At 41.4% G+C, this 19,065-nt stretch overlaps 3 protein-coding genes across 3 annotated transcripts; 2 read left to right on the top strand and 1 right to left on the bottom strand.

The window, feature by feature from the left end:
* The first annotated feature begins 247 nt into the window (after nucleotides 1-247).
* Nucleotides 248-7,101, top strand: qars1 (glutaminyl-tRNA synthetase 1). The gene is made up of 23 exons (XM_026367019.1): nucleotides 248-445; nucleotides 1,160-1,310; nucleotides 1,613-1,722; nucleotides 1,814-1,889; nucleotides 1,978-2,042; nucleotides 2,156-2,209; nucleotides 2,283-2,346; nucleotides 2,471-2,545; nucleotides 2,654-2,739; nucleotides 2,835-2,921; nucleotides 3,005-3,104; nucleotides 3,196-3,274; nucleotides 3,358-3,597; nucleotides 3,702-3,794; nucleotides 3,905-4,042; nucleotides 4,728-4,815; nucleotides 4,919-5,065; nucleotides 5,162-5,263; nucleotides 5,346-5,438; nucleotides 5,778-5,905; nucleotides 5,983-6,049; nucleotides 6,140-6,265; nucleotides 6,399-7,101. The coding sequence occupies exons 1-23, from the start codon at nucleotides 335-337 to the stop codon at nucleotides 6,447-6,449; spliced, it is 2,331 nt and encodes a 776-aa protein (XP_026222804.1). The 5' UTR covers nucleotides 248-334; the 3' UTR covers nucleotides 6,450-7,101.
* Nucleotides 7,102-8,455: 1,354 nt separating this feature from the next.
* LOC113167086 (glutamine-rich protein 1-like) lies at nucleotides 8,456-14,645 on the top strand. The gene is made up of 12 exons (XM_026367472.1): nucleotides 8,456-8,695; nucleotides 9,345-9,633; nucleotides 9,724-9,819; nucleotides 9,919-10,059; nucleotides 10,147-10,923; nucleotides 11,036-11,213; nucleotides 11,332-11,486; nucleotides 11,610-11,724; nucleotides 12,109-12,217; nucleotides 12,427-12,575; nucleotides 12,661-12,751; nucleotides 13,290-14,645. Exons 2-12 carry the CDS (start codon nucleotides 9,379-9,381, stop codon nucleotides 13,474-13,476), a joined length of 2,253 nt encoding a protein of 750 aa, XP_026223257.1. The 5' UTR covers nucleotides 8,456-8,695; nucleotides 9,345-9,378; the 3' UTR covers nucleotides 13,477-14,645.
* Nucleotides 13,718-18,925, bottom strand: LOC113167087 (receptor-type tyrosine-protein phosphatase V-like). The gene is made up of 11 exons (XM_026367473.1): nucleotides 18,791-18,925; nucleotides 18,222-18,293; nucleotides 17,856-17,955; nucleotides 17,675-17,765; nucleotides 17,501-17,577; nucleotides 17,252-17,386; nucleotides 16,736-16,858; nucleotides 16,438-16,598; nucleotides 16,159-16,294; nucleotides 15,460-15,530; nucleotides 13,718-15,331 (listed from the first exon to the last, which is right to left on the bottom strand). Exons 2-11 carry the CDS (start codon nucleotides 18,224-18,226, stop codon nucleotides 15,115-15,117), a joined length of 1,116 nt encoding a protein of 371 aa, XP_026223258.1. The 5' UTR covers nucleotides 18,227-18,293; nucleotides 18,791-18,925; the 3' UTR covers nucleotides 13,718-15,114.
* Between the last annotated feature and the right edge of the window lie 140 nt (nucleotides 18,926-19,065).

Here is a 19,065-nt window from a genome sequence, read left to right as displayed (position 1 = left end):
GTTTCATATCAGTAATTATGTATTTTACCCCAAATTACTGCAAAGTCAATCTGATGCAACATCACCCAGATTCCAATAGCCTCTCCCGACTGATGTCAACACAAACCCTGATTGGTTCTCTAAATCGTAGTAGGCGGTAACTTTTAAGCAAGTTATCACGTGATTGGCCAATGCCATCGCAGCCCTCGGTGCCCTATTGGTTAATATTTGTGTATGTCATTTCTTTATCGTGACACTTACAGGAAGTCGGTTCCATGCCCCTTCCCGATAGAAATCGTGCTCGGCGGTGTCGTGTCTGTGTGGCTTCGGTTTAGCCGGCGAGTACGGTGGGAAAATGGCGGATACTTTGACACTTTTTACTTCTATTGGGCTCAGTGAACAAAAAGCGAAAGAAACGCTGAAAAATGAAGCGCTGAGTTCTGCCCTGAAGGACGCAATTACTCAGGTAATGTTACGACCCAAAGACCGATGTGAGGAAATTATGCAGGAAACTGTGTGCAGGTACAGATGTGAAATATGACAGACATTCACTTCACATTCGTTCTTCTGTTCTTAGTTATTAAAGGTTTTCTCTTTATTCATATAGAGAGTTAAATAATACAGCTTTGAATAGCTGGTGTGGTTAAATATTTACATGTATTTTAACACCAAGGCTGGATTACAAACAAAGCAGCTGTCCAGGCCCCATAAATTCCAGATTTGCTCATTTAAATTTAGATCAAACCCCAGACAAACATTTTCAAACGGTTTGATCAGCTGCCAGAAACGCAAAACCTGAGCAAGACACAAAGTATTCCTGTTTGACTATTTGTATCCAGTGAAGAGTGTTAATAATAAATCAGTTACCACAATGACATAACTGACAGTAATCTCATCGGTTAATTTATAATTTCAGTGTTTTGTACTGTTTGGTTTCTGGGGGCCTTGAAAACTAATGAAAGTGTCAGGCACATGTCAGCAAGGGCGCAACTGAGCTTTTTGATCCAGAGCCCATTTAGAGATTTATCCAGCTCTTTTTGTGCAGACCACCAAGATAAAGATAACGTTGATTGTACTAGTCCATCCTGTCTGTTTTAACTTCAACACAGCTCATCATCCTTTGACACAAACGCACACAGTTTGAATGAGATTTTCTTTCTTTTCTAACTGGTTTCGTCAGGCCCAGCATGTCCATGGGGTATCAGGAGTGGACAAAGCCATGGGTGTACTGCTGTACAATATGGCATCTCGCCTTAAAGACACCAAGCGCCTGGCTTTCCTTTCAGACAGCATAGCTCAGCGCAAAATCTGCACAGAGCTGCAGCTCACAGGTAATTTCTCTTGCAGCCTAGCTGATCATAGCAATGAGTCGTCAAAACTGTGTGATCACTTACATTGTAGGGACATTAATTAATGGGAAATGTTTTAAAGTGATCACAATTTAAAACAAATACAAGAAAACTATTTTTAGCATTCAGCCGGCCTAAAGCAAATTATGCTTGGGGAGGAGGATTGTATCTAAGTTTAGAAGCAAAAGAAATAACTGGAATTGATCTACTGTAAAATATATTCTAGATGAAAGATAAAATGACAACCTACCTGCCTCCTCAATAAACTCCTTCTTTTTGTTTAGCTGCACTGGACTTTGTTAAGAGTCATCCTCAGGACCCCATCAACCAGAAAGAGTTTGACGAAGCATGTGGAGTGGGCTTGGTCATAACACCGGAGCAGATTGAAGATGCAGTAAGTGCATGAGCCTCATCTGGGCAGAACTATGTCATTACATGAGCTTTACTGCGTGCAGTGCATTCAGTGACAGTGGATTGTTGTAAAGGTGGAGTCTGTGATCAAGAAGCATAAGGAACAGCTGTTAAAGGAGAGGTACCGCTTCAATATGGGACTGCTAATGGGTAGGAGCTCACACTGAACTAAGTATTTCTGAAACTATTAAAGTGTAAAACAAGAACACATCTCACTGAGCTTTCATGTGTGTTTAAGGAGAGGCACGTTCTGCCCTTAAATGGGCCGATGGCAAGGTCATCAAAAATGAGGTGGACATGCAGGTACGTTGGAAAAAGAGAATTTTATTAATAATGTCTGTCATTATCGATTAATCTTGGTTTGTTGTTAGGTTGTACCCATTGTGTGCTTTACCTAACTCTGACTTGTCATACAGGTCCTGCACCTCTTAGGACCCAAGACAGAGGCTGACCTGGAGAAGAAACCTAAGGTAAGGCAGTTCAAGTTAAAGTAATAGTTTGAAAATTTGGTAGGAAATATGTTAATATGCAATCTTCTTGCAGCTCCAGAAAGCTAAAGTTGCAGAGAATGAGGTGAAGGTGAAGAAGGAAGATGTGGCAGTGAATGGTAAGCAGGAGACAGCAAAAAGAGTGAATCTACATGTTTGTGTCAGGTGTTGTGTATAGAGGTGTGTGTGTGTTTTTTGGTTTATCTTCTTAATTGTGTGTGTGTGTGTGTGTTGGTTGTTTAGGAGAAGTCGCGACCGGGGAACTTAAATCTTTAATGGAGCAACTCAGAGGAGAGTCACTGAAGTTCCATAAACCAGGTAAGACAGAACCACCTGAACAATTAGAAGCAGTTTGTTACTCTCTTTCATCATGCTTCACCACTAGAGTGGTCTAAAGAGTTAAACTTACTGCTTTCCACTATGCAGGAGAGAACTATACAACTGAGGGCTACGTGGTCACACCAAACACAATGGCCTTACTTAAAAAGCACCTGGAAATCACTGGTGGACAGGTATGTATTTGAAATCAGTTAGAGTTTTAGCTCTATGTTAATTTAAAATGATCGTGTTTATCTTCTCCTCCTTCCCATTTCTTTATTCCTTTTAGATACGTACTCGTTTTCCTCCTGAACCCAACGGTATCCTTCACATCGGCCATGCCAAAGCTATTAACTTCAACTTTGGTTATGCAAAGGTATGACTTGTTTTATCATCTTTCACAAGGTGTTTAATTCTCCCTTTTGTAGGTGTGTTCTGTAATTTTGGTTGTTCTTGTAGGCAAACAATGGAATTTGCTTCTTGAGGTATGACGACACAAATCCTGAGAAGGAGGAGGAAAAATACTTCACTGCCATCAAGGACATGGTGGAGTGGCTTGGTAAATTTAAATTACACAGCTTTTACCTGATAAAAGTTTGTCAGATACATTTATGAAGACAGTTCCTCATCATCAGTACTGTGTTGCACAGGCTACAAACCCTATGCAGTCACGCATGCATCAGACAACTTTCAGCAACTCTACGATCTCGCTGTGGACCTTATTCGCAGGTGAGTTGTGAATTGGGCATGTGACGTGTTGGTAAATGTGCACAAGCTAAAAAATGATGCTCCATTCTTTTATCTCCCATCAGGGGTCATGCGTATGTGTGCCATCAGAAAGGGGAGGAACTGAAGGGCCATAATGCTCCTCCATCACCATGGAGAGACCGACCTATTGAAGAGTCACTGGTGTTGTTTGAGAGGATGAAGAAAGGCCTGTTTGCTGAGGGAGAGGCTACGCTCAGGATGAAGATGGTCATGGAGGATGGGAAGATGGATCCAGTGGCGTACCGAATCAAATACACACCACATCATTGCACAGGAGATGAATGGTATAAACCTACTATTTTTTTACATACATAATTTCAATCAAATAAAGCACTTGTCCTGCAACAGTCGTTCAATTTACACTTGGCCCTTTTTTTCCTTTCTGAAGGTGCATCTACCCCACTTACGACTACACTCACTGTCTGTGCGACTCCATAGAAAATATCACACACTCGCTGTGTACCAAAGAGTTTCAGGCCAGGTATACTTTTTTGACCTGCTTTATTTACAATTTATTAATGGCATGCAGTGTGATAGCATTGTTAACGCTTTTGTTTGTTTTTTCTTCTTTATTTTGTGATTGTCCCGCAGGCGTTCGTCTTATTACTGGCTATGTAATGCCCTGGACGTGTACTGCCCTGTTCAGTGGGAATATGGACGCTTAAACCTCACATATACTGTTGTGTCTAAGAGAAAAATCATTAAACTGGTAGAGAGTGGCATTGTCAGGTAAAATAAATATTTTTTTTATTTATTATTTATTTCCATGCTGTTATTTATTTTAAATAATATGTAGTACATAACATACTATTACCAAATAGAACAAGCACATTTGTTCACTCAGAAGAGTGTTTAGTATAGTAGTAGCACAACAGCATATTGATACTGGCCTTATTAAATGGATTTTCATTTATTCATGGCATTACAATATACACATTAGTCAAATGTTAACGTCACAGCAGGCTGCAGAGAATATTTTTAGTGCTACATAAATCAGTGTTGTTAACGCATTTAAAAATATAATGATCAAATAGAGCACTAGTATGGGTTAAAAATTCTGTATCACCAGATACCCTGAATTGACTAAGTAATCAAGGTTTCATTAAAATGCATCACAGATGTAGCTGGGTAGAAAACATACAACAACAAAAAAAGTTCGGCTCACCACGCTTTCCTGCAGTGATACCACTTCCTTTTATATAGCAGTTGCAAAATATTAAGCAGCTATTTTCTATGACTGCTTTACGCACTGAAATGTTTAATATTTCATGTTTAAAACAATCTCCTATAGAAGAAAGATAAGTCAAATATTATGAGGGAATCCAAATCCAATCCCATGTACCTCTCACTGTGGCGTGTCATTCTTTAGGCTTCATAAGGCCTGTTAACTGTAGAAGATCCTTTCTCATTGCAGAGACTGGGACGATCCCCGTCTCTTCACTTTGACTGCGCTGAGAAGAAGAGGTTTTCCACCAGAGGCGATTAACAACTTTTGTGCACGGGTATGCAGAATGGATAGGAGGACGAATGGATGGATGGTTGATCTTCTAATTAGGTGCAAGAGGTTGATGCTGTTGTAGAATAAGGTGTCAAATCCTTTTGCAGGTCGGAGTCACAGTTTCCCAGACGACAACAGAGCCCCACCTACTGGAGTCATGTGTGAGGGATGTGCTTAATGACACAGCGCCTCGAGCCATGGCTGTGCTGGAACCGCTCAAAGTCACCATAATTAACCTCCCCGAGAACTCACTGGTTTGTACTTGACTTCCAAATGCACAGACATTGTTTGATATAATATTTACCATCATGATCAATTAATCTTTCTGTTGTCATCCTCTTCTCTGTCAGTCACAAGTACGGGTACCAGACTTCCCTGCCAATGAGGCTCAGGGCAGCCACACGGTTCCATTCACACGCACAATCTTCATTGAACAGAGTGACTTCAGAGAGGTGAGAGAAAAAAAATTATATTCTTACATTATATGTCAGAGTCCAGGATTGTACATGATGACTGTCTCTGTTTTGTGTGCAGGTGATGGAGAAGGGCTACAAGCGTCTGACACCGGAACAGCCTGTGGGCCTGAGGCATGCTGGGTATGTCATATCTGTGCAGAAGGTCATCAAGGTGAGATTTACCTGTCAAATTGTTTATCTATCTCTGTGCATGCCAATACCAGTTTCAAGGCTTATTTCAAAATCTCTTGTGTTGTTTAATTCTTACTTAAGGAATCTGTCTGTGTGTCTGGGTCTTGTATTCTTTTGGTTTACACCTCAGCAGAGTTTGCTTCCCCCTGTAAAAGCCTTCACTTATGGGTAGAAGCCCAGGTCCACCATTTCAAATTAAACACGAAGAAAAGTTACTCATAATATTTTACTTTTTCACTAGCAGAAACAGACTTCTCTCTTTGTGCAGTACTTTATCTCAGGTTCTTTGTGTACCTTTTTGTTCCACTCTCTTCCTCAGGATGCTCAGGGTAAAGTGGTCGAACTGGAAGTAAGCTGCTGTAGTTCTGATACTGCAGAGAAACCAAAAGCCTTCATCCACTGGGTCAGCCAGCCGGTCAAGTGTGAAGTGCGCCTTTACGAAAGACTGTAAGTCACAAACAACCACAGTCATTCGCAACTAGCATTCCACGTTGAAAACTCACTCAACCAAAACCTCTTTGTAGGTTCCAGCACAAACATCCAGAGGATCCATCTGAAGTGCCCAATGGCTTCCTGAGTGACATCAACCCCGTGAGTACCTGAGCATCCCTGTGACAGAAGACCTGTTGACATTATAAGAAGATGTGATTTGTAACTTTGATTCTTCTTTTTGTGATTTAGAATTCACTTCAGGTGATCAGCAGTGCCTTAGTGGATACCTCAGTCAAGGGAGCAAAAGTTTTTGACAAATTCCAGTTTGAGAGAGTTGGCTACTTCTCCCTGGATCCCGACAGCACCGCAGACAAGGTACAGTAACACAAAACAACAACACCACTGTTTAATACAAATGCTAATTGAAAAAAGCCTCTGATTTTAGACAATTTGATAAATTATGTGCTGCACCTACCTAATACGAGAATTAATCTTTCTTTCACAACAGCTCATCTTCAACAGAACCGTCACCCTTAAGGAAGACCCAGGGAAGATCTAATTGAATGAGATCAAGGCGCACTTCCTGCTTCCCTGGGGCCCACTCACACATGTCCACATTGTTTGCATCACTTAAAGTGTAACATCAGCAAGAGCTTGGTTTAAATCAGATACTGTGGTGCTTATTTTTCCATTTATTCCACTGGAATTGTAAAGTGTAGTTTCATATCTTGATTGTCAGCTGTGATTTCTTAATAAGTTAATTGCACCCTACAAAATTACTGCTGTAACAGTTTAATCAGTCTCGAGCTTATCCATTTAGAGACCTCTTGGTTTTATTTATATCTCCTGCAGTAGCATTCACTTAGACTTTTGTGTCCTTTGTTGACTGTATGCAACGTTTATTGATTATTGGTCAACAAGGACATCACACTTTTCATACTGACTCTATGCTGCCGTTACACAAAGGAGATGCTCTCAAATGCCAATAATGACTTTCTTACGAAGGTAGTGGGTCACTGCCAATATTTTTTAAGTGGGGTGCATGCGTGCTTTTCAAAAGAAATAAAATAATACTTGGGGAAAATGCTTTTATGTGTTAATTATGAGGTGCACACTCACCTCCTTTTTATATGCTTTTTAATAACCAGAATAAAAATGTTTAACGCAAAAGATTTAATACAAGACAAAATAAATCTTACTGGCTCATTCTTGCATATGGGCTCTGTGTTAAAATCTAGCTTTAAAATCTGAGCAAGACCTGCATTGTCCTAGTCCTGGGGTGGTTAACCCTGGTATGATAGTTGATAGTTAACCAAGCAGCGCTGTGGTTCTCAAGGAACACAACTAGTCAACCTATCTCAGTTGTATCATGTTGCCTGTGATAGCTGCTATTGCACATAGTTGTGGATTTAACTCCAAAACACATTTTCCTCTTGTGGGAGTGTGTGAATGTAAGCGTGATTCTAAAACAGAATAAATACAGATAAGACAGCAAATAAACCACTTTCCTGCAGAGACAATAAAGTAGCTTCAATGCTATTTGATAAAAATTGCAAATGTTTCTAAAAGATTGTGTGCAGGAGATAATTAGTGAGCAAACAACCAAAGTGCGAGCTTGTGAGAGAAATGTCACATTATCCAGACAGAGAAGAAACTGCACTAATGTTCCTAAATGATAGTTGAGTTGAACAGAGGAGACTCCCAGCCAGTACTCAAACTCAGAAACAATGAACTATTGTTTTTTTATTTTTGACTGCAGTGGTGTTTTAGTCATTATAATGTAGCTTACTGTACGTTTCAGATTGTATTTCAAGGTATTAAAACACAAAGTTTACAAAGTAAATGTATCACTCAATCATAGGAGACCTGTAAAACTGTACTTGTAAGTATTGTTGAAGAAATATGTACAATAAATAGTTGAAAAATAAAACATTTATATAAGAATATAAGAAAACTATTTCCCAATCAACCTGATTATACTGAGTTTACTACGATATATAATTGAATACTAGCAAATGTATAAATATATCCTAAAGATCAGTTATTCCCATTCTTGTAGAGTAGACTTATTATTTCAGCTCTGGGTTTCTAGGTTAAAATAATAAAACTGCCTTCTGTTACAGGACAGTGTGAATCAGCGGGGGCCTCTTGAGTAAGAAAATCTCTCCATGAGAAGATGTACCCTCTCCTCTTGTTTTCCCAATGAGCAATACAAAGTTAAAGTAAATACTCAAGCACACATTTGACCCACAACACAAATGCGTGTGGTAGGTGCAGACCATGCTGAAGTGTAGTGCGTGGGAATTAACCCTCACCTTCCCAGACGCTTCTGAGTATCAACCACACGTCCAGCGCATCTCCTGCGGTCCACCTTAAAAGAATCAGAAGCCAGTGAACCACTCGCAGCGTCTGTCTGGCATAACGGGGTTTTAAGGTGGCCTGATATCTACTCGAAGTTGTCAGACAGCCGGCCAGTGCGCGTCGCCTTTAACAGCCTTTCGTCTGAGTGTCAATTCCCGCGATACTATGTGGCGGACATCCCGCGATAGCGCGGTGGAGTTACAAATCGCTTGCTCATTGGTCTGAGGGAACTGTTGTAAGATGGCGCCCAGCGCAATATGAGTGGTTCGGAAAAAAAAACTACAGCTAGCCGTCTAACGAAAATCACGAAAAACAAAAGACAAAGCCATCACAAGAAAACCACAGTAGCACTTGGATCACCTGCGTGGTAGAAGAGGAGCGGTCTTTCAAAGACAGAGAATCGCTTGTGGGCGGCTCGATCCTCGGCCCGGTTGAGGAAGAGAGGTAGCTAACGCGCCTGCTAACGTTAGCCTGCTAGCACTGGAGCTACCTGAAAAACACAGTCGGTGTAACGTTACTGACACAAGAGAGCTACCAGAACATCTGTTGTTTCGTGATCATTATGTGCCATCTGATGCGTTATTATGCTGTCGGTGACGGATATGGCGGCATGATTAAATTAGCTATAAACAACAGTGGCTGGATCTTATTTGCAAACAACGCGCCCCTAGTTAGCCGTGTAGCTACCTGGCTAACTTAGCTTGTTGTGTAATCAGCGGTTGGATTTGCTGGTATAGACCTATTGAAACATATACACAATAGTGTAGCTTCGAGGTGTGATGGTTTTCATTATGCAGCACCTTCTATCGCCGCTTTGAATACTGCATCGGATTTGGAAAGTGACCGCGCTTTTGTCCCAGCTCGTATACACTCAGCTAGATTAACCCTTTCGTATTACCATCAGTCTGTATTGCAACTGGACAGTGAGGCGTAGGTCAGTTTGTAAACACTCCAATGATTTCAGCGCATGCTTTTTAGATTCAATATTTTTCTTTTATTCAATTTGTTATTTTCTTGTTTTTGCAATGCACATTGTCAGAGTTAGTGCAGTGTTTTCCATGGACAATTAAATAAAGAGTCACCTTTTTATCAGGTTCCCCCTGCAGAAGAGGGCCTTGTAAGCAACAATGAATAACTCCCTTGATGGTGCAAGCTCCTATGAGGAGCTGGTGAGGCAGAAAGCTCGAAGCATCCCTCAGCACCGCATGAAGGAGTTCCTGGAGTCCTTGGCCAACAAGGGTCCGGATGCTCTGCAGGAGTTCAACCAGCAAACTGGAGATGCTACGACCACCACCACTACTATGGTCTACCAACAAGAGGCCAACTGTATCTACACAGACAGCACAGAGGTGGCAGGATCACTGTTGGAACTGGCTTGCCCGGTAAATCGGTGAACTAGGTGTTTATACAGTAATTTGTTAAAGTACTTGGCCCTTGAAATGAAGCTCTCTGACAGATGTCTTCTGACACAGGTGCAGGTGCAGGTGCAGCCACAGCAGCAACAGATTCAGGAGTCAACATCTCAGCAACAACCTGTACAGCAGAGTACAGAACAACAGATAGTGCAGGTTCGAACTTTCGTTACACATTTGTATTTAATCTAATTTAATAAAGAACAAATCTTGATTTGTTTCACCTCAATTATGGCTGGTTATGACTATTTTCAGGTGCAGATCCAGGGCCAACAGCAAGGTCAGATGCTGGGACAGGTCCTCCAAGTTCCCTCTGGCTCACATCAACAGCTTCAGGGTGTGACTACTGCACAGCTGATTCAGCCTGGGGAACTCACTGAGGAACAGCACCAGCAGGTATGCATAAGCTCACATGGATGTTGTGATTGTGGTTTTCTGACAGAATTTGAATTTAATTCTCATCTTCCTCTCATGTGTTTTTAGCTACAAGCCCAGTTGGTGGCAGCTGTTGCAGGAGGGCAACAGATTCAGATACAGACAGTGGGTGCCCTCTCTCCCACCCAGCAGCAGGACAGTGCAGAGAGGAGGGTATTGGGAGCCACAGTTGCCACATCCCAGGGAGCAGGTGTCCTCCAGCCAGCAAAGAAGCGTAAGGTGGACATGCCCATCACTGTGTCCTATGCTTTGCCTGGTCAGCAGGTAGCCACAGTTCTGGCTATCCCCCAGGGACAGGGTCAGCAGCAAAGTTATGTGTCTCTACGGCCAGACCTCCTAACTGTGGACAGCTCCCACCTTTACAGTGCTACAGGCACTATCACCAGTCCCACAGGGGAGACTTGGACCATCCCTGTATATTCTGCTCCTGCTGGGTCCGGAGGCCGTGAGCAGGTCACACACATTGCCATCCCCCAGGAGGCTTATGGAACAGTGCAGGTTGCTGGAGCAAACACTACAACAATGACCACAATGCCAACACAAGTTACTGTTGAAAATGACAAGCTGAAAATCCCTGCCAGTCAAAGTCAGACAGCACAGGCTGTTTCCAGCATAACAAGCTCTGGAGCAATGGGAGGTCAGGAAGAAGTGGTGCACACACTGGCTGCAAACACATTGTTCCCTGCGCAGCTGATGAATGGAAACATCCACATCCCAGTAGCAGTACAAGGCTACTCCAACGCCACACAGTCCCTTATCTGGGACCCGCAGCAGCAAGTGCTGCACACACAGGGGCTGACAGGGCAGGACGGCCAGCAGTTACAGGTACCTCCACACATATTGAACTGTTGGTTGGTATTTTAACTTGACCAGATACACGTAGATATGTTTGTCTTTATTGCATGCTGCAACAGTGTTGGTATTTGTGTATGTGCAGGGTCAGACAGTAGTAGCAGAGGTAGATGGCCAAGGCCAACAGCAGGTTCAGGTGCAGGAGCTGCTGCTGCCTGCCACACTGAAACCAGAAGAGGGGCTAGATGTTTGGCGGATTTGGGCTCAACGAAAAAATGCAGAGTTGGAAAAATCGGACAAAAATAAACTGGCCCCAATTGGCCGTGAGTACATAGATATTTATTATAGTAATAATATTTTGTTGTTGATATACATTTGCATTTCCATGCATGCTTCCTGTCATCATCTCTTAACCCAACTACTGATATGTGTGTGTGTTAGGACGCCAGGCACTGCGTTTCCAGGAGGACTTGGTGTCGTGTGCAGTTGCTGAGCTCTGCATGGGTCTGTCTTTGATGACAACAGAGGCTCGGGGGATGGAAGGGGAGTCTTATGAGGCAGATGTTCTCTACTATGTATTTCTATGCATACAAAAAGTAAGTGCACTGTGCACAAAACACACTCTCGGTTCACTATCCATTTTATCTCTGTTGATGCATTATTGTAATGTTGAGCCACTTATTCAGTGCATCTTTCTTTGTCCATTTACTTTCCGGCAGTATCTCTTTGATAATGGTCGTGTGGATGACGTTTTCTCAGATCAGTACTACACGCGTTTTGCTCAGAGCCTGCACCAGATCCTGGAACCTTGGAAGCCATCCATTCATCCGCTAGGTGAGAACAAAAGTTGCTCCTCATAGAACGTTTTCCTCTGTACATCTGTCTCTCTCTCTCTATGTATGTGTCTATGTCTGGTTATGTATATTCTTTTTTTGTCTTGAACTTTTTAAACTGAATCTTCTGGCTGCTGTTAGTTGTTGGCATCACTCAGTGGCTCAGACATTAAATGTGTGATAGTGGCAAATTTAAAGGCCTTAAAATTTAGATAGATAAACAATACTTTATTTAAACACTGCTGTCTTACTAGAACTATGGAGTATGGTAGAATAGTTTTGTACAGATTAGTGGTGATTTGTTTCTTTGTAACTATTAAACACTGTGTTGCTTGCCCACTTTTGTAAACTGTCTTCATAATTTGCTCTTTACCTTTCCAATCAGGTTATGTTATCCCCAGTCATGTGACAGAGGAAATGCTGTGGGAATGTAAACAGCTAGGAGCTCATTCACCCTCAACACTGCTCACAACTCTAATGTTCTTCAATACAAAGTGAGTTGATCCGTGCTCCTGTGTCTGGTTTTTTCTTCATGCATCTTATATATTATTTTTCTTATTTCTTAATAAACACACTTCTGTACCTCAAATCTACAACACAAATAACTTTAAACCCCAACGTATTAGCAAAATACTAACCTATGCTATAAACTACACTGCTGTTGTTATCCTTCATCATCTTTTTGCTCCCATATGTTTAACAGGTACTTTCACCTGAAAACAGTGGATCAGCATCTAAAAGTGGCCTTTTCCAAGGTGCTTAGACACACCAGAAAGAGTCCCAATAACCCCAAAGACAAGAGCACCAGCATCCGATACCTAAAGTCAACAGAGAGATTCATAGGACAGAAAGGTAAGAGGATATCTCAATCTGATTTGCTATAATATCCCCTATTTTGATATGATAATACATGTTTATAAATATTTATCTTGTTTAGTGACAGATGACATGTACTCGGAGCAGCTGGAGGACCCAGACAACCCGCTTCGATGCCCTATCAAACTCTATGATTTCTACCTCTTCAAATGGTAAATATAAAGTTAAAGAAAGTTGAGTGATTGAAATTTTGGAGGATTCTTTTCACTACCCCAGGATTTGGCAGACCTGGAAAAATGGCAGAATTTGCAGCAGCTTTTGTGAAAAATGTGATGCTTGTCGCAGCCTGTTCTTCAGTGCAATGGAGTGAGCAAGTGAAAATTGCAGCAACAACAAAAAAAAAATCTCAATTCACTCAAAATTAAAGACACCTTGTTCCAGTGAGAATAAACCACAGTTTGAAGTGTTCTAAGTAACAAACCCTCTATTACTGTTATTCATGCTGTAACCATGCTTATTTAATCTTACTTTTCATTGTTTTATCAATTGCAATAGAACTGGATGGAACAGCCTCTGTCACTGTGATTTGTGTTTTGACATAGAACATTGTGTATCTTATTGCACATTGCATCTCTCCTAGAAGCTTATCAAACTTGTAGTGATAAGACAAAAAAAGTCAAACATGCCTAATGAACATATAGTAATGAACGTATCCTAAAACTGTTTTCTCACACCGTGTCTCTCTGTCAGTCCGCAGACTGCTAAAGGTCGCAACGACACTTTCTACTTGACTCCTGAGCCTGTGGTGGCTCCGAACAGCCCCATCTGGTACTCAACTCAGCCAATCCCAAAAGAACAGCTGGAGCAGATGCTTGCCCGCATCCTCGTCGTCCGTGAAATCCAGGAAGCCATTAACATGTCAGAGAGCGTGCACTAGTTTGAATGGAGGAGAACGACAAATGGACTAGACTCCTTCTCTTTCTCTTCACCCAGCCTTTGATCGCTTATTATCAGTAGTCTTCTATTCTCTGACACCCTTTTGTGGTCTTCAAGGGTGGCATGTATATGTTTATATTCATTATGTGTCAGCATATCTTACACACGTGGACTGTACATACACATAGAACGGATACAGATAATAATTTGTCTCACTGAGGCAATCTTAGTATTTTTGTTTGTTTTTTTTGGCCAAAGGATGTAGTGTCTAATCTTTTTATTGGACCTGAACTCTAATTTAAATTTTAACTGTTGGTTCTCTAACCAATAGTCTGGAACAACTGTTAATTTTCTTTTTCGATTTGTTGTAACCTGTAAAATACTTCATATATATTTTCAAAGGGGGTTGGCCTGTGCTATGCTGCTTTTCTTAGACAGCCCTCTTTGTTGCTGTACCTTCCCTCATCTGCCTTGGTCACTGTTAAGTCTCACAGTGAATACCTCAGTGGTATTAAGACTGTATTAAATAGCCAAACATAGGCTAAAAGCTCATTTTCAGCTTGTGTGAACTCTCCGTTTCTTTGCATTTCACTCTTGTCTGTGTTGAGTTGTGTGGACACACTAAAATCTGGAGATGACTCGCATCTAAATGAATGCTGCTTGGGCTGTGGTGCCTCTTTTTGGACTAGCTCAGCAGCACTGAATCCCATCAGGACTTAAATGCATTTATGGACTTGATTACCACTCAAGCTGCAGCTACCAGAGCTTGCCACATGGTGGAGTTGTGGCAGAGGAAGGGTGAAGGATGCTGCATGCCGCTGGATCCTCTTTTGTCTCCTCTGTACACCCCCAAATCCAAGACTGACCTGAAGTGGGGTCTCTTATACATGTTTATTACATGACAGATGAAAGACTTAATGTTGTATAATGAACAATATCATAGCTCCTTCATGTACTGTAAATGAGTATCAGACATCCAAGGAGAATGGCAGTGCCTGTGTGTTTTTGAAACATGACCTTTTTTGTACAGCCACTATTCCATGTGTCTGCTTTTATAGCAAGTCTGGTATCAATCCTACACAAGCATCCTTACGTATTCATAGTATTGCATTGTGTGATATAAATTGATGCACAATGATTTTCTTAAATAAAAGTCATCTCACAACGTCACTTTATCAGTAATGGAGGCAAGTAAACTTACAAAAAAAACCACGAACTGTCCAAACATTTTGGTAGCTACACACATTCGATGCTTTTTCTTTGGTTGTTGTTGACCTGACCCTGATGTGTCCTATTAGTCTAAAACTGCATGCACAAATAGCAGCTTCAAAGTGTTCTCATGAATACCAATTCACAGAAGAACAGGTTTGACCTGAATAGCAGGCAGCTTCCTTGATTTTAGTTTTGCTTGTAACAATGCGATCTGCTGCGTCTGTGGTTCTTTACCATTTGACTGCATGTTGTCAGCCCAGTTTTCTGCCTGCAGGGCCTGTCACTTTACTGCATACACAGCTGTAAGACATTATTAATGCAGTCTTTACCCTTTCGCTCAGTTGTAGTGCAAGAGGGCATTTTCAGGGTTTGTTTTATTTTTACCCCAATGTCTTGCTCGTACCTTCGTATGTAACAGTACGTGAAGTTAGGAGGGGTGTGAGCCTGGGTTAAAGAGTGACGAGGAGGGCAGTAACCTCCTCAGTAGGTTCCCAGGGTGTAAAATCTGCTGTATAGTGTTCTGTGGTGGGTCTGGTAGAGGAACTGCTCTGTGCTGGTGATGTCTCCTCCTCCCTGATCGGTCTCCCCGTCGATCTTTACCGCGATGGTTCACTTTTGAACTGCCCCTCTGAGTCTGTAGACAGCTGGGAAAGAGAAGACACATAATTAAAAATGTCCTTATATATTACAGTGACTAATAATATGCTGCCTGTCCTGAAGTTGAGCTCAGCGTGTGTTTGTGCTCTCTGGCAGCTTATTTCCATATTCTCACCTTGTTGAGCTTCCTCCTGTTCCTCCACCGAGCCAGTGTAGCAGACATCGATGTACCAATATGTACTGTTCCTGAATGCACACAAAGGATCGAGCAGTTAATAAAGATAATCCATCTTTTATTGGGGGAAAACTAGCAGAGGACATAATATTAATGAGCAGGGAGAAGGCAGATTTATGTGTGTCATAGAAAGCAATGGAATGTATGTAAATAAGTGAATTACAGGTATGTGTTTAAATATACTTATTGCAGTCTAAACTGGAATGTGCTCCAAAACACACAAACACAAACTCTCCAAAAGAAAGTGAATAAGCATATGTCAAATAGATGAATGAGCATGCTACTGCATATTTCTTAAGGATGTACTCTAAAATAACATTTAATCATTACATTATAAAACTTTACATTTGCTCACACTAACAGGTACCGTTTATTATATTTAATAGATCTGCTTCTAAAACATGAGGTTGTAGTGTGTTGCTCAGATATTATTTAATTGGTATTGAGGTTGATTCCAAAAGGAAATTTGGAAAGATACCATTTGGCAAAACAAATGCTTTTGATACAGTCGATTTTGTTGCTGCTAGTTTTTGTACTTTTAATATGATACAATTTTGAATGAACATCGTTCTCTGTTAATGATGTAAAGGATATTAATATATCTTCCACCAGTGCAGATGGGCGTTGGTGCTGACTAACCAGTGTCTGGACCATCCACATTCGATGTAATCGTAGGTCCTCCACAGCGGCCCTAACTTCTGGCCGGATACCTCTCGCACACAACTGCATCAGCCACAGCAATGCCACAAATGATCCAGACCTCCCAATACCTGCGCTGAAACACATAAACAGAGGACTTAATTTTACCACTGTGTTATGCACAGGCTGACTGATGTGAAAACTACAGTTTTACTGCCATAAGGGTTTTTTTCATTAGCAAGTAATGGGTTTCCTGAAGGAGAAAGTCAGAAGTCAGACCTGCAATGCACCACAGCTGGCCCCAGGGCAGGAATGGTTGTCAAATGTTGCCTCACATGGTCTGTGAAGGCACATAGAGACAGTGAGTCCTTAGGAACACCCTGGTCTGGCCAGGAGGGGTAGTAGTAGTGGGTGATTATCCTGTCTGTTGGACAGTCTCTCTGAAACACACACAAACACTTTACTGGAACCAAACCACACAAGTCTTCTTTGATGGATTACTGGTACGGTCAGGACACACAAAATTTAACAGCAGCAGTTTGCAGGACCCAAAGGGGAAGGTGTATTTTTCTCTCACCTGTCTGAGGCTGATAGTGGTGATAAAATAATCTGGACCTTGTTTACGGGTCACTGTTGTCACTTGGATCAGTCCGTGGTAAACCGTCCCTCGGTCCAGAGGCCAATACTTTTCACACAGCACCTGTACAGACACAAATAAGGAACAGTTACCTTTAGTTTGCATGTGTAAGAAATAGTTTCAAATTCTAGGGAAATGTACAAGAGTCATATTTCCTGTTGCTGCTTACAGGTTTTGTCACTTTCGTTTTTGTCACTGTTGACTAAAGCGCTCATCTTTTTGGGATGACAGGTTCAAATCACATGACTCATACCCTATAGTGGGTAAAGGTAACTGGCAGCTGGCAGTAGCTTCATACTGACTTTACATTAATGAGAGTGGTACTAATCCTTTCATTACCAGCTACTAGTGTGAAGGCAGATTTCAGAATAAGTCTGATAATGTAGAACTAGAAAGGTTAGAGGAACATAGAAATGAACATGCACAGGCACACATGTCATCACAGATTTTCCTTACGACATCCTTGTGTCTCAGCGGTGTCACCATGACGATTATTTTGACGTTTTGCTCCCACACCATTCTCCAGAAGTCGGCCATGGTGTTGTGCAAAGGACCCTGGGTGCAGATGAAGTCTCTTTCAGAATGTCCACCCTGAGTTCACACACACACATACGCATGCTCATTACCAAATGTGGACGAATATAGTGACAGACAGTTAATAAAAATAACAAAATACATTTATTTGGAGAGGTGAATTGTTCTTACAGGCACAAAATTTGCGTTGATGTAGTCGCTGTGTGCATTGAAGTTCTGAACGGACAGTCTCACTCGACAGTGGTCATCTATAACCAGATGTGGTCAAGAAATAGAAAGCAGACAAAATTCCATATATGCACGGACACATAATTGAAATAGTCCTGGGAAATGTTTTGCACCTACATGGCACGATGGATGGGTATCTGTTCTTTAATCTGTTGACCTCTGAGTCCCCCGCTCTGGTGGGAAGGTCTTTGCCAACGTCGTTCAGTTCCTTCAGAGAGCATTAGCACATGTGACGGACACATCTAGCTTCACCAATCATAAATCTAATCCAAGTTCAATTTCTCAGTTTACCAGTTACCTCGAACTCCTGTTTAAAGCCCCTGTTGTCATTAGCAGAAAGTGCCTGGCACCGAGAGTCAAACTCCTGTAGAATTTGTGTTCTTGAGAAAGTTTGTACCCTGTAAAACAACTTCATATTACGTAGAGCCCTCAGTGATGATAAGTGTGATGATATTTTGTATTTTCCTTCTCTTATACACTTATTATATACAAGTGCACCAACTTTGTAGCTGAAAACAATCCCTAACAAAATCACTCCTTAGTAGAAATCACATAGACCATGTGTTTTCACAGATGTTGTTACTTACAAACGAATATTAAATTTAATCAGCCTTGTTCTTTAGGCATATTCTCAGGATACTAGGAGTAATGTTGTCATCCTTACCTCATATCTTTTCTTGCAGTGAACCTTGTACTTTAAATGTGGAGTCCAGGTAGAACGAAATCAGTGGTGATACTGTAAAAAAAGATACCAAATCCTGTCTCATAAAGTCAACTTCTTTTTAAAAAAAAAAGAAATGATCGGAGGAGAAGTTCTGGAGCAAACCGAAGCTGAAGAGCTGAGACAATCAGTGTGGGCCACTTGTTTTGCCCTTATCTACTTGTGCAATGAGTTTTACCTACTTACAGAGGCACGTGACACTAGAGAAAATACTTTATACACACACACAACTGTAAAGGCGTTAGGCACTCAGCAGTCTTACTTTACCAGACTAAGAGAAAATATTCTTCCTGATAAAAATATACTTCAACATTTGACCTCATTATAATATAAAGGTATAAGCTATGTGGCAAGAACAGCCAAACACTGACACAAGACAAACAGTGACATTGATCCAAACAGAAGAAAAAAAAAAAAACTGCTCCAACCAGTTCTCCACCCTAAATACTAACAGCAGAAGGACAAAATAGAGTCCCGGCAGCTGGAGAACTTAATTTATGTTTCTGGATTACCTTTGTGAAGAGGTCTCTAAGGAAAGGTCTGAAGAGAGACAACACTGCTCCAACTCATTTTAAAGTGGTCTGGTTATAATGACTCCCTCTCTGTCTCTGTCTCTGTCTCTCTCTCTGTCTCTGTCTCTCTCCAGGCAGGAAGACATGAGATGGGTGGAGACAGTGGGTGGAGAGAGACGCACTTGTCAATATATAATGGTCTCAGCTTGTACTTCTAGCAGATGTTCGTGCTGTGCACAGATTTATTTTATTCTATTCATATTTCGGCTGAACAT

The sequence above is a fragment of the Anabas testudineus genome, chromosome 7 (genome assembly GCF_900324465.2).
Source record: "Anabas testudineus chromosome 7, fAnaTes1.2, whole genome shotgun sequence".
Taxonomy (NCBI): domain Eukaryota; kingdom Metazoa; phylum Chordata; class Actinopteri; order Anabantiformes; family Anabantidae; genus Anabas; species Anabas testudineus.
The sequence above is the reverse complement of the archived record's forward strand: the minus strand, read 5'-3'. Positions and strand labels throughout refer to the sequence as shown.

Bases quoted from the DNA above. Each gene is read 5' to 3' on its own strand.
- qars1 (XM_026367019.1), top strand. From the start codon at position 335: ATGGCGGATACTTTGACACTTTTTACTTCTATTGGGCTCAGTGAACAA. The intron at 2,210-2,282 runs GTAAGGCAGTTC...ATCTTCTTGCAG, and splicing joins ACCTGGAGAAGAAACCTAAG to CTCCAGAAAGCTAAAGTTGC. The intron at 2,740-2,834 runs GTATGTATTTGA...TATTCCTTTTAG, and splicing joins TGGAAATCACTGGTGGACAG to ATACGTACTCGTTTTCCTCC.
- LOC113167086 (XM_026367472.1), top strand. From the start codon at position 9,379: ATGAATAACTCCCTTGATGGTGCAAGCTCCTATGAGGAGCTGGTGAGG. The intron at 9,634-9,723 runs GTAAATCGGTGA...CTTCTGACACAG, and splicing joins TGTTGGAACTGGCTTGCCCG to GTGCAGGTGCAGGTGCAGCC. The intron at 12,218-12,426 runs GTGAGTTGATCC...TATGTTTAACAG, and splicing joins CTAATGTTCTTCAATACAAA to GTACTTTCACCTGAAAACAG.
- LOC113167087 (XM_026367473.1), bottom strand. The intron at 17,766-17,855 runs GTAACTGGTAAA...TGCTCTCTGAAG, and splicing joins GCTTTAAACAGGAGTTCGAG to GAACTGAACGACGTTGGCAA. The intron at 17,387-17,500 runs GTAAGAACAATT...GTGTGAACTCAG, and splicing joins TCAACGCAAATTTTGTGCCT to GGTGGACATTCTGAAAGAGA.